The sequence below is a fragment of the Crinia signifera genome, chromosome 6, assembly GCF_055691185.1.
Source record: "Crinia signifera chromosome 6, ASM5569118v1, whole genome shotgun sequence".
NCBI lineage: Eukaryota > Metazoa > Chordata > Amphibia > Anura > Myobatrachidae > Crinia > Crinia signifera.
The window spans coordinates 5396219-5420629 of NC_139222.1; the positions used below are offsets into that span (position 1 = coordinate 5396219).

Here is a 24411-nt window from a genome sequence, read left to right on the forward strand (position 1 = left end):
CTGCTCCCCCTGTATAACAATAACAGGACACCACAGGCTGCTCCCCCTATATAATAATAACAGGACACCACAGGCTACTCCCCCTGTATAATAATAACAGGACACCACAGGCTGCTCCCCCTATATAATAATAATTACAGGACACCGCAGGCTGCTCCCCCTGTATAATAATAATAACAGGACACCACAGGCTGCTCCCCCTGTATAATCATAATAACAACAGGGTACCACAGGCTACTCCCCCTGTATAATAGCAGGACACCACAGGCTGCTCCCCTGTATAATAGCAGGACACCACAGGCTGCTCCCCTGTATAATAGCAGGACAAGGTTGCTCCCCCCTGCACCACGGTCTGTACGCCATGTTGATCTATATATGTGTGTGTATATTTACGTCACTGTCACTGTCCCCATAGTAACAGAGCCCTCAGTCCACCGTGTTCTCATCACAGCTACACTCCCTGCTCTGATTGGCTCTCACAGTCATGTGACAATAATAGCACAGCCTTACAAACAAGCTGCAGCCTCACACAAAATGGCCGACAGGGAGGACAAAGGACACACAAAGTTCTAATGTTCTAGTGATCACCAGGAAAAGACTACACTACCCACAATGCCTTGTTTCTGATCATTCTGACTTCCTGATATTCTACGGTGAGTATGTCTCCGGCATCGCAATCCCTGGTGTTATATTATATTATACTGTATATTATATGATTTCTATGTCATCCCTGCATTACATAGCTCCCAACCTGACCCACTCCAGGAGGACACATTGCTCTGTCCCTGGGCTTCCCTGGTAATGTATCATTGCCAGCACCTGTGGGGAGCTAGGTAAAGGTGTCACCACAGGTGCTGGCAATCCTACATTACCAGGGAAGCCCAGGAGCAGAGCACTGTGTCCTCCTGGAGAGGTCATACACTATCTGATACACATCACTGATCTGTAATATTACTATGTCTAATATATTTTTATATCAAGTAATCGTTATTAATATGTTTTCCAGGCTGCTAGACTGTTTCATTCAAATATATACTGATACATGATCTTCTGAAGATGGACAAGGACAAAAATGTGATGACTGAAAAGATATTGAATATCACCCTGGAGATCATCTACCTGCTGACTGGAGAGGTGACAGTGACATCACTTATATCTATAGTAATAATACAGGGAGGTGACCGAGGAGGTGACGGTGACATCACTTATATCTATAGTAATAATACAGGGAGGTGACGGTGACATCCCTTATATCTATAGTAATAATACAGGGAGGTGACATCACTTATATCTATAGTAATAATACCTCTGATGTTACCGGGGAGGTGACAGTGACCTCACTTATATCTATAGTAATAATACAGGGACGTGACCGGGGAGGTGACGGTGACATCACTTATATCTATAGTAATAATACAGGGACGTGACCGGGGAGGTGACAGTGACATCACTTATATCTATAGTAATAATAGAGGGTGGTGACCGGGGAGGTGACAGTGACATCACTTATATCTATAGTAATAATACAGGGACATGACCTGGGAGGTGACAGTGACATCACTTATATCTATAGTAATAATACAGGGACGTGACCGGGGAGGTGACAGTGACATCACTTATATCTATAGTAATAATACAGGGAGGTGACTGGGGAGATGACATTGACATCACTTATATCTATAGTAATAATACAGGGACGTGACCGGGGAGGTGACAGTGACATCACTTATATCTATAGTACTAATACAGGGATGTGACCAGGGAGGTGACAGTGACATCACTGTTATCTATAGTAATAATATAGGGAGGTGACTGGGGAGGTGACATCACTAATATCTATAGTAGTAATACAGGGAGGTGACCGGGGAGGTGACAGTGACATCACTAATATCTATAGTAATAATACAGGGAGGTGACAGTGACATCACTGGTATCTATAGTAATAATACAGGGATGTGACTGGGGAGGTGACAGTGACATCACTTATATCTATAGTAATAATACAGGGATGTGACCGGGGAGGTAACAGTGACATCACTTACATCTATAGTAATAATACAGGGACGTGACCAGGGATGTGACAGTGACAACACTTATATCTATAGTAATAATACAGGGACGTGACAGTGACATCACTTATATCTATAGTAATAATGCAGGGATGTGACCGGGGAGGTGACAGTGACATCACTTATATCTAAAGTAATAATACAGGGACGTGACCGGGGAGGTGGCGGTGACATCACTTATATCTATAGTAATAATACAGGGACGTGACCGGGGAGGTGACAGTGACATCACTTATATCTATAGTAATAATACAGGGACGTGACCGGGGAGGTGACAGTGACATCACTTATATCTATAGTAATAATAGAGGGTGGTGACCGGGGAGGTGACAGTGACATCACTTATATCTATAGTAATAATACAGGGACGTGACCGGGGAGGTGACCGTGACATCACTTATATCTATAGTAATAATACAGGGACGTGACAGTGACATCACTTATATCTATAGTAATAATTCAGGGACGTGACCTGGGAGGTGACAGTGACATCACTTATATCTATAGTAATAATACAGGGAGGTGACTGGGGAGATGACATTGACATCACTTATATCTATAGTAATAATACAGGGACGTGACCGGGGAGGTGACAGTGACATCACTTATATCTATAGTAATAAAACAGGGATGTGACCGGGGAGGTGACAGTGACATCACTTACATAGTATAATACATATAGGTTACTGGGGAGGTGAGGGAGTGTCACTGTGATGTAAATCACTAATTGTAAATGGTTAATATATTGATTCAACCAATCCAATATCATTTATACAGAAAAATATGTTATTTTTGTAAATTGTAGGATTACATCATTGTAAAGAAGCCAGGAGGACGATCAGAACGCAGTAATAGACTTCAGGTCGTAGAAGGGTTTTGTCGGACACAAAATTGTGTATTAGTTCCTCCAGATGAGACTCGGATAGATGATCAATTCAACAACAAGAAGATCCTGGAACTAACCAACAAGATCATTCAGCTGCTGACTGGAGAGGTGACTGCTGGGAATGGGACATTATACAGTAACACCGGGGGATGGGACCGGAGAGGTGGCTGCTGGGAATGGGGCGTTATACAGTAACACCGGGAGATGCGACCGGAGAGGTGACTGCTGGGAATGGGACGATATACAGTAACGTCGGGGGATGTGACCGGAGAGGTGACTGCTGGGAATGGGACGTTATACCGTAACACCGGGGGATCTGACCAGAGAGGTGACTGCTGGGAATGGGACGATATACAGTAACAACGGGGGATGTGACCGGAGAGGTGACTGCTGGGAATGGGACGTTATACAGTAACACCGGGGGATGTGACCGGAGAGGTGACTGCTGGGAATGGGACGTTATACAGTAACACTGGGGGATGTGTCTGGGGGGTGACTGCTGGGAATGGGACGTTATACAGTAACACCAGGGGGATGTGACCGGAGAGGTGACTGCTGGGAATGGGACGTTATACAGTAACACCGGGGGATGTGACTGGAGAGGTGACCACTGGGAATGGGACGTTATACAGTAACACCGGGGGATGTGACCGGAGAGGTGACTGCTGGGAAGGGGACGTTATACAGTAACACCGGGGGATGTGACCGGAGAGGTGACTGCTGGGAATGGGATGTTATACAGTAACACCGGGTATGTGACCGGAGAGGTGACTGCTGGGAGTGGGACGTTATACAGTAACACTGGGGATGTGACCGGAGAGGTGACTGCTGGGAATGGGACGTTACACAGTAACACCGGGGGATGTGACCAGAGAGGTGACTGCTGGGAATGGGACGATATACAGTAACAACGGGGGATGTGACCGGAGAGGTGACTGCTGGGAATGGGACGTTATACAGTAACACCGGGGGATGTGACCGGAGAGGTGACTGCTGGGAATGGGACGTTATACAGTAACACTGGGGGATGTGTCTGGGGGGTGACTGCTGGGAATGGGACGTTATACAGTAACACCAGGGGGATGTGACCGGAGAGGTGACTGCTGGGAATGGGACGTTATACAGTAACACCGGGGATGTGACCGGGGAGGTGACTGCTGGGAATGGGATGTTATACAGTAACACCGGGGATGTGACCGGAGAGGTGACTGCTGGGAAGGGGACGTTATACAGTAACACCGGGGGATGTGACCGGAGAGGTGACTGCTGGGAATGGGACGTTATACAGTAACACCGGGGGATGTGACCGGAGAGGTGACTGCTGGGAATGGGACATTATACAGTAACATCTGGGGATGTGACCGGGGAGGTGACTGCTGGGAATGGGATGTTATACAGTAACACCGAGGATGTGACCGTAGAGGTGACTGCTTGGAATGGGACGTTATACAGTAACACCAGGGGGATGTGACCGGAGAGGTGACTGCTGGGAATGGGACGTTATACAGTAACACCGGGGATGTGACCGGGGAGGTGACTGCTGGGAATGGGATGTTATACAGTAACACCGAGGATGTGACCGGAGAGGTGACTGCTGGGAAGGGGACGTTATACAGTAACACCGGGGGATGTGACCGGAGAGGTGACTGCTGGGAATGGGACGTTATACAGTAACACCGGGGGATGTGACCGGAGAGGTGACTGCTGGGAATGGGACGTTATACAGTAACACCGGGGATGTGACCGGGGAGGTGACTGCTGGGAATGGGATGTTATACAGTAACACCGAGGATGTGACCGTAGAGGTGACTGCTTGGAATGGGACGTTATACAGTAACACCAGGGGGATGTGACCGGAGAGGTGACTGCTGGGAATGGAACGTTATACAGTAACACCGGGGGATGTGACCGGAGAGGTGACTGCTGGGAATGGGACGTTAAACAGTAACACCGGATGTGACCGGAGAGGTGACTGCTGGGAATGGGAAGTTATACTGTAACACCGGGGGAGGTGACTGCTGGGAATGGGACGTTATACAGTAACACCGGGGAATGTGACCGGAGAGATGACTGCTGGGAATGGGACGTTATACAGTAACACAGAGGGATGTGACTGGAGAGGTGACCGCTGGGAATGGGACGTTATACAGTAACACCGGGGGATGTGACCGGAGAGGTGACTGTTGGGAATGAGACGTTATACAGTAACACCGGGGGATGTGACCGGAGAGGTGACTGCTGGGAATGGGACGTTATACAGTAACACCGGGGGATGTGACCGGAGAGGTGACTGCTGGGAATGGGGCGTTATACAGTAACACCGGGGGATGTGACCGGAGAGGTGACTGCTGGGAATGGGATGTTATACAGTAACACTGGGGGATGTGACCGGAGAGGTGACTGCTGGGAATGGGGCGTTAGACAGTAACACCGGGGGATGTGACCGGAGAGGGGACTGCTGGGAATGAGACGTTATACAGTAACACCGGGGGATGTGACCAGAGAGGTGACTGCTGGGAATGGGACTTTATACAGTAACACCGGGGGATGTGACCGGTTAGGTGACTGCTGGGAATGGGACGTTATACAGTAACACCGGGGGATGTGACCGGAGAGGTGACTGCTGGGAATGGGACATTATACAGTAACACCGGGGGGTGTGACCGGAGAGGTCACTGCTGGGAATGGGAAGTTATACAGTAACACCGGGGGATGTGACCGGAGAGGTCACTGCTGGGAATGGGAAGTTAGACAGTAACACCAGGGGATGTGACCGGAGAGGTGACTGCTGGGAATGGGACGTTATACAGTAACACCGGGGGATGTGACCGGAGAGGTGACCGCTGGGAATGGGACGTTATACAGTAACACCGAGGGATTTGACCGGAGAGGTGACTGCTGGGAATGGGACGTTATACAGTAACACCGGGGGATGTGACTGGAGAGGTGACCGCTGGGAATGGGACGTTATACAGTAACACCGGGGGATGTGACCGGAGAGGTCACTGCTGGGAATGGGACGTTATACAGTAACACCAGGAGAGGTGACTGCTGGGAATGGGACATTATACAGTAACACTGGGGGATGTGACCGGAGAGGTGACTGCTGGGAATGGGACGTTATACAGTAACACTGGGGGATGTGACCGTAGAGGTAACTGCTGGAGATGGGACGTTATACAGTAACACCGGGAGATGTGACCGGAGAGGTGACTGCTGGGAATGGGATGTTATACAGTAACACCGGGGGATGTGACTGCTGGGAATGGGACGTTATACAGTAACACCGGGGGACGTGACCGGAGAGGTGACTGCTGGGAATGGGATGTTATACAGTAACACTGGGGGATGTGACCGGAGAGGTGACTGCTGGGAATGGGGCGTTATACAGTAACACCGGGAGATGTGACCGGAGAGGTGACTGCTGGGAATGGGATGTTATACAGTAACACCGGGGGACGTGACCGGAGAGGTGACTGCTGGGAATGGGACGTTATACAGTAACACCGGGGGATGTGACCAGAGAGGTAACTGCTGGAGATGGGACGTTATACAGTAACACCGGGAGATGTGACCGGAGAGGTGACTGCTGGGAATGGGATGTTATACAGTAACACCGGGGGATGTGACCGGAGAGGTGACTGCTGGGAATGGGATGTTATACAGTAACACCGGGGGATGTGACTGCTGGGAATGGGACGTTATACAGTAACACCGGGGGATGTGACCGGAGAGGTGACTGCTGGGAATTGGATGTTATACAGTAACACCGGGGGATGTGACCGGAGAGGTGACTGCTGGGAATGTGACGTTATACAGTAACACCGGGGGATGTGACCGGAGAGTTGACTGCTGGGTATAGGGCGTTATACAGTAACACTGGGGGGATGTGACCGGAGAGGTGACTGCTGGGAATGGGACGTTATACAGTAACACCGGGAGATGTGACCGGAGAGGTGACTGCTGGGAATGTGACGTTATACAGTAACACCGGGAGATGTGACCGGAGAGGTGACTGCTGGGTATAGGGCGTTATACAGTAACACTGGGGGGATGTGACCGGAGAGGTGACTGCTGGGTATAGGGCGTTATACAGTAACACTGGGGGGATGTGACCGGAGAGGTGACTGCTGGGAATGGGACGTTATACAGTAACACCGGGGGATGTGACCGGAGAGGTGACTGCTGGGAATGGGACGTTATACAGTAACACCGGGGGATGTGATCGGAGAGGTGACTGCTGGGAATGGGACGTTATACAGTAACACCGGGGGATGTGACCGGAGAGGTGACTGCTGGGAATGGGACGTTATACAGTAACACCGGGGGATGTGACCGGAGAGGTAACTGCTGGGAATGGGACGTTATACAGTAACACCGGGGGATGTGACCGGAGAGGTGACTGCTGGGAATGGGACGTTATACAGTAACACCGGGGGATGTGACCGGAGAGGTGACTGCTGGGAATGGGACATTATACAGTAACACTGGGGGATGTGACTGGAGAGGTGACTGCTGGGAATGAGACGTTATACAGTAACACCGGGGGATGTGACCGGAGAGGTGACTGCTGGGAATGGGACGTTATACAGTAACACCGGGGGATGTGACCGGAGAGGTAACTGCTGGGAATGGGACGTTATACAGTAACACCGGGGGGGGATGTGACCGGAGAGGTGACTGCTGGGAATGGGACGTTATACAGTAACACCGGGAGATGTGACCGGAGAGGTGACTGCTGGGTATAGGGCGTTATACAGTAACACCGGGGGGATGTGACCGGAGAGGTGACTGCTGGGAATGGGATGTTATACAGTAACACCGGGGGATGTGACCGGAGAGGTGACTGCTGGGAATGGGATGTTATACAGTAACACCGGGGGATGTGACCGGAGAGGTGACTGCTGGGAATGGGATGTTATACAGTAACACCGGGGATGTGACCAGAGAGGTGACTGCTGGGAATGGGATGGTTATACAGTAACACCGGGAGATGTGACCGGAGAGGTGACTGCTGGGTATAGGGCGTTATACAGTAACACCGGGGGATGTGTCTGGGTGATGACTGTATAATTGTGTGTTTCAGGTACCTGTAAGATGTGAGGACGTCTCTGTCTATTTCTCCGTGGAGGAGTGGGAGTACTTAGAAGGACACCAGGATCTCTACATGGATTTGATGATGGACGATTCTCAAGGTATCTCTATCCCAATAAAGCTTTATACACCCCCTCGCCCCCCACAAGTATAGACCATCCACACTCTGCCAGATATCATGAATTTGAACTCCTCTTCCAGACCGTTTCGTCGTGGATGTTATTTCACCCCATATAATACATCAGGTGGATCTATATTCCTGTTACTAATCTCTAAGTATTGTGCCCGGATATATATCTGATCTGCTGCCAAAACAATAAATGTTCCTGTCCTAAACAATTTAAAATGATTGCCCGATGTGAACTTTTTATTTTTGGAAAATGTGCAATTAAAATAAAATAAGATAATAAGTTAATTGCAAATATTTTTTGTTTTCAACAGGTGGATCCATTTGTAATAAATCTCTAGGAAGCGTCCAATCCCTTTGTCCAGGAGAGACGGAAGATCATTTTTTGAAGAGTGTTTACAAAGACCAAAGTTCATATGAAGATTTTCCATACAGTGACATGTGTATACCAACAGATAATACACCGTATGCCACTCATATAAAGGACGAACCAATGTCATGCGATGAAGAAGGTCTTTCAGATCAAATACAGTATGAATATCATATTAAGGAGGAACTGGTCTCATGTGGTGGAGAAGACCTCACACACACTGATAATTATACACCCATGGGTCATAGACAGGATACATCTACTCGTATTAAGGAGGAACTGGTCTCATGTGGTGGAGAAGACCTCACACACCCTGATAATTATACACCCATGGGTCATAGACAGAATACAGCTACTCGTATTAAGGAGGAACTGGTCTCATGTGGTGGAGAAGACCTCACACACCCTGATAATTATACTCCCACACAGGATACATCTCATACTATAGAGGAACCCGCTTTATGTGATGAAGGAACCCTTGAAAACCATGACGTTCACGAATCCACAGATCATATACAGTATACAACTACTCGTATTAAGGAGGAACCCGTCTCAGGTGATGAAGGAACCCTCGAAATCCTTGACAGTCATAAACCATCAGATCGTATACAGTATACAACTACTCGTATTAAGGAGGAACCCGTTTCTGGTGAAGAAGAGGAGATCACAGATACTGAAATGCGTCCAACCACATATGAGAGACCACGTCCTTCTACTGATGTTGCGAAAGAATCTGTGTCGCGTAAAGGAGGGAAGTTCAAAAACAAGGCCGTATTTACTTCAGAGCCGACTTTGAAGCTCACCGTTGTTGGACATGTGGAGAACGCTGTTGGCATCCCAAAACACAACAAAAGATCAAATAGCAAAAAGTCTGGAAAAAACGCCTCAGTGTACACCGTTCGTCAAGGGGCGAACACCATGGAGATCTTGTACAACTGTCCCAGCTGTAACAAGGGCTTCTCTAGTAACTTGGACCTCGCTAGACATCAAGTTATCCATACCGTAGACAAACTGTTCGTATGCAACTTATGTGGTAAAAGTTTCACGGAGATGTCTTTCCTTGTCAAGCATCAGGTTATTCACACCGACTTGAAGCTCTGCGTTTGCAAAGTGTGTGGCGACTGTTTTTACAGTGAGACTTCTCTCGCTAAGCATCATAAGACCCACTCCTTACCATTGTTTTGTTCTACGTGCGGGAAATGTTTCTTCATGAAGTCGGAGTTGGAGATGCACCAAAGGAAGCACACGGGAGTACGTCCATTCGGATGCCACGTGTGCGGGAAGAGTTTTACTGTCAAACCTCTTCTTAAAAAGCATCTGTTGCAGCACTCTGAAACAGAACTCGAGAAGAAATGAAAGGCGATTCACGTCGTTGTGGACAAGACGTGATCTGTTCGAATGTTATATCATAGCCACGTTTATTTTTCCAAATTTTAATATTTATATTATGGAAATGTCCAATGTTGAAAATTGAAGAAAGGAAATGTTTTCCTGCTAGCTTCAACCTGTGTTGGGAATGAATATGGTCCCTGTGGTCTAAATATTAAGGAACATTTTGTTGAAAATCTAACTAAGGAAATGCTTTCCTGCTAGCTTAAACCTGTGTTTGGAATATAAATGTTCCCTGTGGTTTAAACATTGGGACCATTGTGTTGAAAATTAAACAAAGGAAATGTTTTCCTGCTAGCTTAAATCTGTGTTTGGAGTGAAAATGGTTCCTGTGGTCTAAACCTCAGGACCATTTTGAAGATATCTAAAGCTTAGAAGAATCATAAACTTGCAACATTGCCCACTAGCCTGTAGTAGATATATTTAATACAATGTTTATGGGGTTCAAGAACCTTTATCTGATATATTTGACACTGTGACCATTTAACACGATATTAGCTCTAATACCGAGACCATGGCGTTATACGTACAGTGTGCCAATTGTTTCTTGTGTCTTTTCGCACTTTGCCTGCTTAAAAAAATGTGGTGCCTACAAATCCAGACCATGCAGAACCTACGCATTTCGCCATGTGTATCTAGTACGTTGGATGGAGAGGTAGAAGGTTGTGTCACAAAGGTTCAGGAAGGGCCTCTTCGGTGCAAATAAAAAAGTACTTTTGAATTGAGAATAGGGCAAGTGCCAGAGGTCTCATATGACGCAGACTTTTAGCTAGCCAGCCCGATATCTTAACATCCATAGAAGTGGGCACAGCAGGGCCGGCGCCACCACTAGGCAAATCTAGGCATTTGCCTAGGGCGCCGGCCACTGGAGGGCGGCATTTTGCTCACCCCGTGCCGCCCGGGTACCTGTCCTGCGGCGCTGTGTATTTAAAGCTGGCGGCGGAGGCAGCGGGGGTCCCTGCAGTCCATTAGAAATAACAAGCGCTATCCGCCGGGCTATGCGGAAGCGCTTCTGTTGTGAAAACACTGGCAGCACGGCGCACGCTGATCTCAGCCAATCAGCGTGCTGCCAGTGTTTTCACAACAGAAGCGCTTCCGCATAGCCCGGCGGATAGCGCTTGTTATTTCTAATGGACTGCAGGGACCCCCGCTGCCTCCGCCGCCAGCTTTAAATACACAGCGCTGCAGGACAGGTACCCCTCCCCCCAGCACCGGGGCGCCCCCACCCCGACTCGCCTGGGGCGCTCCGGTGCCTTGCACCGGCCCTGGGGCACAGAATCCAAAATCGGAATTGGAGTTCGGATGTCTTATGTTTCTTAGACCCTACAGGACCTCAGTTTGTCACCCGCCACAGTCTTCAGGAACATCGGAGTGGTCTTCTGCCGTTCTCTCTACCTCAGTCTTCGGAATCCATATAGATCTTCTCAGTTATATTTTGGTTTGACGCCTTTGTATTCTTCCAGGCCCATTCTCTGTTGACTTCTGCTTCCCAAATTTAATCAAATTTGAAATTCAGAATTTTTTGGGGAAAAGTAATGTATATGGTCACACGATGTTCGTTAGCATGTTCGTTGAAGTCCGAGTTGATGACTCGAGGTCCGATATATGGGTTCTTGCTGAAATTTTGCAATATATTCCATGTCGAGGATTAAGATAGTCGATTTCCAAATCCTCCCCGATAAGAGTTTCTGCATTTACATGTACCCTTACGGGAAGTTTACGTAGTTATTGTCCTGTGTTGTCGAAACTAGGATGGTTATTTCCGCTCAGCGTGAAGTGGATCTGGATGAATTTTGGGGAGATGTGTGGGGCAGAGTAAATGATGTACCTAATGTTCATGTGCTCTGTAATAAAGAAATATTGTTTCCTAAGTCTAACATTTTTTTTTTTCACTCATCTCTCGAATTCTCGATTTTGAGGTTGGTCCAATGGCGCTCTGCAGCCTCCGTTGGTAGGAAATGGGGTAGTTGAGACTCTATTGTTGAAGAACATTGGTGACCTAGGCTAAGAGGTGATGGGGGAAAAAGGGAAACTGTTTTGGATTGTATTGCTGAAGAGTGCTAAGCTGTTTATCAACCATTCTGTTCTGGTTCACCTACTGCCATGCCTGAGTGATCTGGAACCCCGAACCTTCACAGGAACGTTGGTGTTTTTGATAAGGAGTGCTGGGATTCCATAAGGTAACATGGTCGGGAATCCTGTTAAATCGTGACATACAGAGGGCAGAGAACATCTACAGGATTCTCCATAGAAGCCCAGTGATGAAGAGGTCCTTGAGTTGGGGCCAGAGTTTCTCAGGAGGCTTGGTGGTTCAACTGCTTGCACCAAAGTGGTGGGGCCTCTCTATGGTCATTGTCATCAATGCCAGTGTTTTTTTTAATTCTGCTGCTTCCCGTCCCACCGCCTGGCACCTTCCGCCCCTGCAAAAGGTGTGTGCGAGCGGTACTTCACCTCTGGCACACACCTATGGATAGGACCCAATACATAGTGGGTGCTAAAACAGCACCCGCAATGTGCCGCTGATGAGTTTGATCGTATAGATTTTATGTGCAGGTGGTTCAATCTCCAGGGTCCGACTTGATGCGCACAGGACCGCGCTTCTGGTCCTATGGAATGTCAAACACCTCCGATTTCTGTGCCCGATCCGTTGAAAGATCGGTGGAATCGTCCCAAATCTTACTAGTGTATGGGGGCCTTAAAGGTTAGGCTGCGGGGAGAGGAAGATTATGGCTAAACTGCGGAGAGTTAGGAACTAAGAAGGGGGTTAGGCACTAGTGGAGAGGGTTAGGGTGCTATGGAGCCGTTGGGATTGTCAGATTCGGAATCAATCTTTTGACCGCTGGGATATCGTATGTCTCCCCTCCAAACAGTGTAAAATGACTGAGCATTAGTTGACTTGCAAAAGCCCTTTCAATGGCCATGGTCAGAGATTAGCACATATGTTTTTAGACCGTTGCTGTCTGAGTAAGACCTCCAGCATGAACGATTTAGCATCATTGTACTATTGCTTCACATTCATGACACTAGTGTAACATGTCCATAGGACCGCCATCTCATTGCATTTGAATCCATGACACTACATTTACAATACACTTCTGCAACTGTGCATCTTAGTTGGTGCTATGAGTCTATATGAATACACTCAAGATGCCTACAAGTATGACATACATGAATTATATGATTGCCATTAACTGGTCCATGGAATAAACGGCCACTCCGAACAGGGAGAGAATAGAGGGAGAAAATGGCAGCATTGTTATAGGGCCTGAAAGCGTAAGGAGTTAGATAGTTGATGTGCAGGCCTAGTATTCTGTAGGCCTGGGCTGGCCAAACCGGTTCTCAAGCTCTAGTATTCCAGACCACCTGGTTGGTGCACAGGTGAAGCCATTACCAACGCACAATTGCAAGTATGTGGTGCCTTCATTCTTAACGGACACATTCCATAGAACCACAGGTGGTCTGGGAGACATGAGCTGTTGGTAGATCTCAAGGACCTGTTTGGCCACCTCCGATGTAGGCTAAAGAAGAATTGATGAAGTTCTTCTTTTGGTGTTGGCCACCGCTACAAGAGATAGGCTGAAGATGTAATGGCGGTGCTCCTTGGTGGTAGGGCCCTAGATCTGGGGTAGCCAACCCTAGTCCTCGAGAGCTACCAACAGTGCATGTTTTGCAGGTCTCCTCACAGAATCACAAGTGAGCTAATTAGCTTCATCTGTGGATATTTTAAAATGTATCAGTGATTAATGAGTGCAGCTGTGCAGCAGCTAGGTTGTCTGGAAAATGTGAACTGTTGGTAGCTCTCGAGGGCTAGGGTTCGCTACCACTGCCCTAGATAATGACTAGACTGGAGTCAATGGTCCTCATTCTGGTTGACTTGCTTGGGAGCGCATTCGCACCCTTGCGAGTCAACCAGAACCCACCCTGCAAATGGTGGTACGCCCGTCCCCCCTTCACACGCCGGGTTTATTTGCCCGGCATGTGAATGGTTGTTTTACATAAACATCCATTTGCATGCCAGTGGGAACCTCCCCCATCTTTCGATGGTCGCATATGTAGTGGTGGTCCAGACCACTCGTACATATGCATGTAGATTTCCAGGGAATTGGGCGGGCGTTATGTCAGCTGTCTGCCCCCGCACATGTGTCACGACCGCATAAGCATGGGTACGCCCAGCATTTTCATGGGAACGCCCATGAAACGCTGGGCGTTCACATATGCAAATGGCCCCGCCCGGCACTCCACGCCCCTTTCTACCCCCAAAACATCGTTCCATCTTGCGAATTCGCACAAGAGGGAGTCAACCAGAATAAGGGCCGGGGATTAACAATCGACATATTAGTATGCATGCACAAGCCCATCCTGCAATAAAATCCGGTACATTTTATATCGCTGGCTGTACGCAAGTTGATTGACAGGAAGCCGGCGTTTCTGGGTGGTAACCGGTCGTTACTTGACAGTGTCAGGGAAAACGCAGGCGTGGTTATGCCTGCTAGGGGCGGGTGGATGATGCCAGCGGAAGCGGTTGTTTTGTTTGTAGCCGGCTGTGCGAAAGGCTGCAAGCTCCAGGGACAAGAGGAGAAATCATTAGCTGGTGAGATAAATTGAATGATTTTTCCTCCAAGCGGCTGAATGCGAATGGAAGTGTCCCCAAACACACCCATGCGCAGCCCCTGCAAACATTCGTCAAGCGGGATTTCGCAGCCCAGCAAGCAGGTCTGAATCAGCTTCAATGTAGGGACAGTGGCACAGTGTTGGGGTCACTTCACCATGAATCCACCAGTCCTAGGACATTAGGTACCTGGGCTGGTTTCCGCAGGGCAACGAGTCCACCAGTCCTAGGACATTAGGCACTAGGGCTGGTTTCCCCAATGCTGCGAGTCCACCAGTCCTAGGACATTAGGCACCAGGGCTGGTTTCCCCAATGCAGCGAGTCCACCAGTCCTAGGACATTAGGCACCAGGGCTGGTTTCCCCAATGCAGCGAGTCCACCAGACCTAGGACATGAGGCACCAGGGCTGGTTTCCCCAGGGCAGCGACTCCACCAGTCCTAGGACATTAGGCACCAGGGCTGGCAGCGAGTCCACCAGTCCTAGGACATTAGGCACCAGGGCTGGTTTCCCCAATGCAGCGAGTCCACCAGACCTAGGACATGAGGCACCAGGGCTGGTTTCCCCAGGGCAGCGACTCCACCAGTCCTAGGACATTAGGCACCAGGGCTGGCAGCGAGTCCACCAGTCCTAGGACATTAGGCATCAGGGCTGGTTTCCCCAGGGCAGAGAGTCCACCAGTCCTAGGACATTAGGCACCAGGGCTGGTTTCCCCAGGGCAGCGACTCCACCAGTCCTAGGACATTAGGCACCAGGGCTGGTTTCCCCAATGCAGCGAGTCCACCAGTCCTAGGACATTAGGCACCAGGGCTGGTTTCCCCAGGGCAGCGACTCCACCAGTCCTAGGACATTAGGCACCAGGGCTGGCAGCGAGTCCACCAGTCCTAGGACATTAGGCATCAGGGCTGGTTTCCCCAGGGCAGAGAGTCCACCAGTCCTAGGACATTAGGCACCAGGGCTGGTTTCCCCAGGGCAGCGACTCCACCAGTCCTAGGACATTAGGCACCAGGGCTGGTTTCCCCAATGCAGCGAGTCCACCAGTCCTAGGACATTAGGCACCAGGGCTGGTTTCCCCAATGCAGGGAGTCCACCAGTCCTAGGACATGAGGCACCAGGGCTGGTTTCCCCAGGGCAACGAGTCCACCAGACCTAGGACATTAGGCACTAGGGCTGGTTTCCCCAATGCTGCGAGTCCACCAATCCTAGGACATTAGGCACCAGGGCTGGTTTCCCCAGGGCAACGAGTCCACCAGTCCTAGGACATTAGGCACCAGAGCTGGTTTCCCCAATGCATCGAGTCCACCAGTCCTAGGACATTAGGCACCAGGGCTGGTTTCCCCAATGCAGCGAGTCCACCAGACCTAGGACATGAGACACCAGGGCTGGTTTCCCCAATGCAGCGAGTCCACCAGTCCTAGGACATTAGGCACCAGGGCTGGTTTCCCCAATGCAGCGAGTCCACCAGACCTAGGACATGAGGCACCAGGGCTGGTTTCCCCAGGGCAGCGACTCCACCAGTCCTAGGACATTAGGCACCAGGGCTGGCAGCGAGTCCACCAGTCCTAGGACATTAGGCACCAGGGCTGGTTTCCCCAATGCAGCGAGTCCACCAGACCTAGGACATGAGGCACCAGGGCTGGTTTCCCCAGGGCAGCGACTCCACCAGTCCTAGGACATTAGGCACCAGGGCTGGCAGCGAGTCCACCAGTCTTAGGACATTAGGCATCAGGGCTGGTTTCCCCAGGGCAGAGAGTCCACCAGTCCTAGGACATTAGGCACCAGGGCTGGTTTCCCCAGGGCAGCGACTCCACCAGTCCTAGGACATTAGGCACCAGGGCTGGTTTCCCCAATGCAGCGAGTCCACCAGTCCTAGGACATTAGGCACCAGGGCTGGTTTCCCCAGGGCAGCGACTCCACCAGTCCTAGGACATTAGGCACCAGGGCTGGCAGCGAGTCCACCAGTCCTAGGACATTAGGCATCAGGGCTGGTTTCCCCAGGGCAGAAAGTCCACCAGTCCTAGGACATTAGGCACCAGAGCTGGTTTCCCCAGGGCAGGGAGTCCACCAGTCCTAGGACATTAGGCACCAGGGCTGGTTTCCCCAGGGCAACGAGTCCACCAGTCCTAGGACATTAGGCACCAGGGCTGGTTTCCCCAGGGCTGCGAGTCCACCAGTCCTAGGACATTAGGCACCAGGGCTGGTTTCCGCAGGGCAACGAGTCCACCAGTCCTAGGACATTAGGCACCAGGGCTGGTTTCCCCAGGGCTGCGAGTCCACCAGTCCTAGGACATTAGGCACCAGGGCTGGTTTCCCCAGGGCTGCGAGTCCACCAGTCCTAGGACATTAGGCACCAGGGCTGGTTTCCCTAAGGCAGCAAGTCCACCAGTCCTAGGACATTAGGCACCAGGGCTGGTTTCCCCAGGGCAGCGAGTCCACCAGTCCTAGGACATTAGGTACCAAGGCTGGTTTCCCCAGGGCAGTGAGTCCACCAGTACTAGGACATTAGGCACCAGAGCTGGTTTCCCCAGGGCAGCGAGTCCACCACATTAACATCCAGGGGTGGGCTGGGCCAGGGGGGCAGTGTGCCATGTGCCCCCCAGGCCGCTGTAACAGGAGTGCTGCGGGCCGTGGCCGCCTTACCTCCTCCTCCACTGTCGTCAGCCATGTTCCTGTAGGCTTTTAAAACATGGCCGTGGCTACAGGAACATGGCCGCCGGCCTCCAGGGCTACGTGGAGGAGGGCCCAGCCGCCTGTTCCCTCTGATGCCCGGCGATGACAGACGCTGGGTGTGGACGTCATGACGATGACACCGCCCGCCCGTGCGTCTGTGGAGGAAGTAGAATCAGGCAAGCGGAGGAGTGGACGGGCAGTCAGGGACTGTGGCCGCAGGAAGCATTGTAGAGAAGCTGGGAGCCGCAGAAGCACAGACGGAGGAACATACAGCAAGTGAGGATCAAACTCACAAATAACAACAAACATATTTCTGCTGTTTCCTGAGGTGTTCTCCTTTTAATGTGTTAAGGGGGAGCAGCCTGTTGTGTCCTCCTTTTATTATGCAGGGGGAGCAGCCTGTGGTGTCATGGCATTATTAATAATATAATAAAAGTAATGCCATGACACCACAGGCTGCTCCCCCTGTATAATAATAATAATGCCATGGCCCCACAGGCTGCTCCCCCTGTATAATAATAATGCCATGGCCCCACAGGCTGCTCCCCCTGTATAATGGCATTATTATACAGGGGGAAGCAGCCTTTGGTGTCCTGTAATTATTATACAGGGGGAGCAGCCTGTAGTGTCCTGTTATTTGTCCTGTTCTTTATTTATGCAGGAGTGTAGGCTATGGTGTCCTTTTATTTATTTATGCAGGAGAGCAGCCTGTGGTGTCCTGTTCTTCATTTATGCCGGTGAGCAGCCTGTGGCAGGGGCGGATTGGGACACCAGGAAGCCAAGCACATTATCAGTGTGCCGTGTCCCGCACCCCTCTCAGTGGCCATTCTCCTACCAAGCCGGGCTGATACATACAAAACCTCGGCTGCCACAATTGGAGCTTCTGCACTTGCGCAAATTCTCATTATCTCAGTTAACCTGGAGCCACATGACAATAATGTGCTAGGCCAGGGGGTAGTGTCACTAGTCCCCCTGCATCATATATTAGGCTGGCTGCAGGAGACCTGCATTTAACAATGCGCTGTTACTTATGGGCTAGTGCTCTCGACTTGCCCCCCCCCCCCCCCAGGCTAAAATTTACCAGCCAGCCCCATGTAACATCCAGGTCCTACCTGCTCTATGGCCAGTAGCAGTAGGGTTCCTCCCCATCTCTGTGAGGTAGCACCTCTCATGACCAGCAGCTAGGGGTGCAGGCCGCAGCCTCTCTTCCTAGATATTCTTCAGTGCTTTGGGTACAAGGGTTACTTACTCTAGATCTCCAGGGGGAAATGTACTAAGATGGGACTTCTATATCACACTTGCCTACTTTTAAATTCTCTTCTCCGGGAGAAGTCTGGAGAGGAGTCGACTCTGTCAGTATCACGTGTGGGGGCCTGATATGGACGTCATCAAGCCCCGCCCCCAGCACTGTAAATCCCTCCGATTTGCGGGGCCTCGCGGAGGGGCAGGGTTAAATGGCGCTATTTGCATATTTAGCCCCACCCCCGGTGAATAGCCGCGAAACGCGGTAGTTCCACAATGCGGCCGGGCAGCTGCAGGGGAGATCCGAAGGGTGAGGCAGAATCCGGGAGGATTGCCCACCTTTCCGGGAACCTCCCGGCCAATCCAAGAGGGTCTAACATGGGGTGTTGCTATGGACAACCAATCAGATCTTCTAGAGAAGGTGCTAAATAAATAGGAAGTAGATTCTGATTGGTTATAGCAACATCACATGTGATACAGAAGTCCCATCTTAGTACATCTACCCCACAGCTTAGGTTGATGCCTGAAATAGGTTGACATGCCTATGGTTGACATGGTTGGTAGGTCAAGACAAGCATTTGGTCGACAATGGCTAGGTCGACAGTCAAAAGGTCGACATGGGGTTTTCACTTCTTTTTTATTTTAGCCGACAGGCGGTAATCCATGCCCTACCATCTGCTAGGGCGCGGAGGAGAACAGAAGAGTGCGCAGAGCGCAGCGAGGGGACGTGGTACATTAATACTGTATCCATGTCAACCATGTCGACATTCGAGACAGAAAAAAGTGAAAAACCCATGTCAACCTAATGCTTGAGTCAACCTTCCAACCATGTCGACCTTAGGCATGTCGACGTATTTCAGTTGTCGACCTAAGCCATGTCGTCAGCCCAGAGTATGTCAACCTAATATTGGTCTAGAATGAACACGTTGGTTTTTTACAAAAAAAATCATGAAAAACTCATGTCGACCTTAATAAAGTCTTGTCAACCTTTTTTCATGTTGACCTTTTTTCAAGTTGACCTTTTTGACAGTCGACCTTTTGGTCATGTTGACCTTTTGAATGTCCTTGATACTGTAGATCTAAAGCCTGGATCCCCTGTGGGATATACTCAGTACATAGAGATCTGCCCCGATTCAGAGGCATCCTGGCACCAAGGGCTGGGCATGTGCCCCCCTGGTAATGGTCCCAGCGCCAAGGACCTGTCACTCAAGGCTTACCCGGTGGAGAACCTGCTCCCCTTCTTCAGGATACAAACTATTGAGTGGACACAATACATACACACTTACCACCCAAGGCCACTCCGGGGTGGCATCCGGATCACCCACTTCCGGCCGCGGCAAACTCTGCGTCACAGGAAGTGACATCAGCCAGGATACGGACCCGCGGGTAAGAAGTGAGCAATATAAAGAACGCCAAGGTGATGGTGCAATTACATGGTGTCCATGTCGACTTACGTCAACAAAGAAGCCCCCACCAAAAAATGAAAACCACATGTCGACCTTTTTCATGAAACCCTAATGCCAAGTGTACTACAATTGGGAACGGTGATGTGCACAATACACTAACTGGGGGTCCATGTTGACAGGTGTCGATATTCATACCAAAAAAAACTGTGAAAAACTGATGTCTAACTTATGATGTGTCAACTTTTTGTCAATGACGACCTAGACAGCACCTTTCTACGACATTTGATGTAAACTAGATAAAATGTATGACGTTTAATACACTATGAAGACAGCCCCAGTACATAGATACAGTATATACCGAGGAATCAGCCCCAGCCAAAATTCAGCTCAACCGGAAAAATGTATGCTAACTCTTAAGGTGCATACACACTGGCCGATGTATCATTGTGTGATTCAATGACCGATATATTGATGGACTATCAGCCCGTGTGTACCAACGATATATCTGTGAACGGCATCAATCACAGATATTTGGCGTCGGCTGTGCAACACAGACCATGCCTGATAAATAGGCGCACCATGTTCTGCATAGGGGCGATCCGCCGACCGTCCATGCAATACATCGCTTGGTGAGCACCAACCAGCGGCTAAAGGTAAAGAAAGGGCCTGATTCACCCCCGCTCGCTCGGCAGTGTATATTCGCTGACTAGGAAACAGGTAAATGCTGTCCCGCCGCACACACACGTCCCCCCTCCGCATGCGGCTGCAAAGAGGAAAACAAATTATTTTCCTCCCTTCGTGGATAAGTCTAAACTTACCTTTATCCTGGAGGAAGATTGCTGACATGGTCCACACGGGGCGGGTACACAAGTTATATAGAAGTACCCGGTAGTGTGCCTTAGCCCTGCGGAAGGTGGCTCAGATTCTGTCTAAATCCAAATGCGTTGTGTCAGACGGCCGTTTCGCTAGTCCTGCTTCGTCAGAGCTTGTCCTATTGTCTGTGTATGTATGTATGTATGTATGTGTGTCACACGGCCGTTTCGCTAGTCCTGCTTCGTCAGTGCTTGTCCTATTGTGTGTGTACAGTATGTATGTATGTATGTATGTATGTATGTGTGTCACACGGCTGTTTCGCTAGTCCTGCTTCGTTAGAGCTTGTCCTATTGTCTGTGTATGTAAGTATGTATGTATGTGTGTCACACGGCTGTTTCGCTAGTCCTGCTTCGTCAGAGCTTGTCCTATTGTCTGTGTATGTATGTATGTATGTATGTGTGTCACACGGCCGTTTCGCTAGTCCTGCTTCGTCAGTGCTTGTCCTATTGTGTGTGTACAGTATGTATGTATGTATGTATGTATGTGTGTCACACGGCTGTTTCGCTAGTCCTGCTTCGTTAGAGCTTGTCCTATTGTCTGTGTATGTATGTATGTATGTATGTGTGTCACACGGCTGTTTCGCTAGTCCTGCTTCGTCAGAGCTTGTCCTATTGTCTGTGTATGTATGTATGTATGTATGTATGTATGTGTGTCACACGGCTGTTTCGCTAGTCCTGCTTCGTCAGAGCTTGTCCTATTGTCTGTGTATGTATGTATGTATGTATGTGTGTCACACGGCTGTTTCGCTAGTCCTGCTTCGTCAGTGCTTGTCCTATTGTGTGTGTACAGTATGTATGTATGTATGTATGTATGTATGTGTGTCTTGTGTATGTATGGGACTGTTTATCGCAATTTTATAGCATTATAAATTATAAATGTTAAGTTTTAACAAATCATAAAGCGTTCCCCCAAACACAGGACACTTTTTCTTCATTATAAAAATATCTGCAGCCACGGAGAATCATTCCGACCTCTTAGGTGAGGACTATCTAGGTTCTATGACGAAGGATCCTTCTGATCGCTTCGCATTACTGTGAATCTGTCCCTGCTCCGAGGTTTGGGGCTCTGCACATGTGCGCGGTCTTTGATGCGAATGTGCAGCTCCCTTTTGCGAATGGCCTCGGCGACTTTCATAGTCACGAGCCGTTTGCGAAGGGCGGGGCGGACGCCATGGGAACGCCCGGCATTTTATGGGAGTCCTAACGAAAACACTGGGCGTTCCCATGCCTACGCAGGTGGTCCGATGCCTGACGTCAGCCGCCTTCCCCATCTTTGGGCAGGCACTCGCAAATAAAAGTGATTTCAGGCTGACTTTTATTTGCGACGGCAGCAGTAATCATTAGATGATCGGCAACCATTGAATAATTTCTCCTGCTGCGGAGACATGCGAGGGGATTTGTCCTAGTTACACATCACCTCGCATGGTACCGAGGGGAATCGGTGAAGGCGGGGGGGGGTTGTTCGGTGGAGCGGCCTCTCTGACGCTCTGTAAGCTGCGATATTCGCCCAGTCAATCAGAATCACCACCAAGGTGGAAAATCCAACCACTCAGTGGCGTAGCTTAAGGCAGACCCCGCTGCTGCTTGGGGGAGCGGGGGCTGCGTGGGCGCCAGATGCTGGAACCGGCCACTGCCCTCCACCCCTCTCCTTACTTTGCCCCGGCCCCTGCCTCCCCCGCCGTGTCTGTATTCCGCCGGGAGTCGGGACTGCATATCTACTAATCTGCATCCCGGCGCCTGGCTCCTTATGAGTCAAATGTCCATCACAAAATGGCTGCCTCCTTAGAGCCGACCATTTTTTTAAGATGCTAGAGGAGGCAGCAACGGCCTCCTCTAGCATCCTTACAAACGGTCTGCTGTAAGGAGGCTGCCATTTTGACTCAAGGAGCCAGGCGCTGGAACGCAGATTAGTAGATATGCAGTCCTGACTCCCGGCGGAATACAGACACGGCGGGGGAGGCAGGGTAAGAACAGGGAGGCAGCGCTAAATTTAGGGAGGGGGGCGCCGAAATTATCCAGCAGGGGGGGCGCAAAAAATGGCGCTACGCCCCTGCAACCACTCCAGATGCAGTCATTTCTTCTCTATTACCACCATGAATAGATGGAAACTAATCTATAACTGTAACAGTCTAAATCTAACTCTCTCTGCACATGTTACATCTGCCCCACCTGCAGTGCAGCATGGTTTTGCCCATTTTGATAACAAATTTGTACTGCGATGTAATACATTTTGTATCAGTTTAAAAGAAAGCATAAAATCTAAAAATAAAAACTATTTCCTGTGCTAGCCGGGACTCGAACCCGGGTCGCAAAAATAGGAATCTTGAATGATACCCCTACACTACTAGCGCTTTAGACTGCCGTCCAGTACATACTACACACATGCAAATCAACTGATGAGATTTAGCCAAAACTGCACAATGTGGCTTTCCTTTTCCAGCGGAATTGTACTAACTGCACTGCTGCATAGATTATTCTAATTAAAACATAGATTTCTTTGCTTTATGTAACATTGGGGGTTATTTTGGTTCACTCTTTCTGACATATTCCTTCTTAGATGGACAAAACCATGTGCACTGCAGGTGGGGCAGATGTTAATTGTGCAGAGAGAATTAGATCTGGGTGGGGTTTTACTTAAAAGTGAGATCTATATTGCAGTGTAGAAATAAAGCAGTCAGTATTTACCATGCACAGAAACAAAATAACTCACCCAAATCGAATTATCTCTGGACATTTTACATATGCCCCCCTGCAGTGCACATGGTTCTGTCCATCTAAGAAGGAATTTGTCAGAAAGAGTGAACCAAAATAACCCCCATTGTGCTAATTGCACCTCAGTCAAGAATTCCCAAATTATGAACTATATTGTTTTGTTCAACTGATACATTCAAAAATTTCAGGGAACGTCATGTTATCAACTTTGCAACGCTATTGAAACTAATTAAGACTTGTCATTGTACTCATATTAGAAGATTGTATGCGTAGCTTATTTTCATTGTCTTTTAACAACAAATGTTACTGCCACAGTTGTCAAAAAATTCTCTGCGTAAAAATATCTGCAGGTCATGTAAGATACATTCAATATTAAATATTTTTTAGACTAACACATTTTGTATTAGTTTAAAAGAAAGCATAAAATAAAAAATAAAAAATGTTTTCTGCGCTAGCCGGGACTCGAACCCGGATCGCAAGAATGGGAATCTTGCATGATACCCCTACACTACTAGCGCTTTAGACTGCCGTACATCTCTGATCCCTGCTGCGATCCCTCCTGCAGCGCCGCCGGCCGCATCCCCCATAGGTTTCTATGGGTGATGCGAAGCTGCCCGATGTATCAACATCGGGCAGCCCGGCTTCGCACGCCTGGGCTATCACATTTCTGATATGGCGATAGCCCATTGTAGCCTATGGCTACACATCGCACTGCCCGAGCGGCAGTGCGGTCAGCGAGGTCGCGGGGGGTCAGTGCGTAACCGCGCATGTGCAGACCCCCCCGGCTTCCGGGTCCAGGCATCGCAGGGACGGGCTCCTTTACGGAGCCCTGTCCCTGTGCACAACAGGTAATACATTCTGGTGATATGATCGGATTTCACAATGCGATTCTGGGCGGTAATATTCCGCTCAGATCGCATTGTAAATGCGATCTTGATAAATGTGCTAAATGTGTTAGTCGGTGTTA

General features: G+C 49.4%; 1 protein-coding gene and 2 non-coding genes across 3 annotated transcripts; 1 reads left to right on the forward strand and 2 right to left on the reverse strand.

The window, feature by feature from the left end:
• Positions 1-463: 463 nt before the first annotated feature.
• On the forward strand, positions 464-10853 carry LOC146009880 (uncharacterized). Its single transcript, XM_083150464.1, has 5 exons — positions 464-653; positions 1007-1134; positions 2875-3063; positions 8042-8150; positions 8491-10853. Exons 2-5 carry the CDS (start codon positions 1057-1059, stop codon positions 9900-9902), a joined length of 1788 nt encoding a protein of 595 aa, XP_083006590.1. The 5' UTR covers positions 464-653; positions 1007-1056; the 3' UTR covers positions 9903-10853.
• Positions 10854-23012: 12159 nt separating this feature from the next.
• TRNAR-CCU (transfer RNA arginine (anticodon CCU)) lies at positions 23013-23083 on the reverse strand. Its single transcript has one exon. It is a non-coding gene; the product is annotated as a tRNA-Arg (tRNA).
• An 808-nt stretch (positions 23084-23891) lies between these two features.
• TRNAG-CCC (transfer RNA glycine (anticodon CCC)) lies at positions 23892-23962 on the reverse strand. The gene has a single exon. It is a non-coding gene; the product is annotated as a tRNA-Gly (tRNA).
• Positions 23963-24411: the final 449 nt, after the last annotated feature.

What these genes read in the sequence shown, in the direction of transcription:
- LOC146009880 (XM_083150464.1), top strand. Translation starts at nt 1,057, where the DNA reads ATGGACAAGGACAAAAATGTGATGACTGAAAAGATATTGAATATCACC. An exon ending in TCTACCTGCTGACTGGAGAG is followed by an intron (nt 1,135 to 2,874) that starts GTGACAGTGACA and finishes TGTAAATTGTAG; the next exon opens with GATTACATCATTGTAAAGAA. An exon ending in TTCAGCTGCTGACTGGAGAG is followed by an intron (nt 3,064 to 8,041) that starts GTGACTGCTGGG and finishes TGTGTGTTTCAG; the next exon opens with GTACCTGTAAGATGTGAGGA.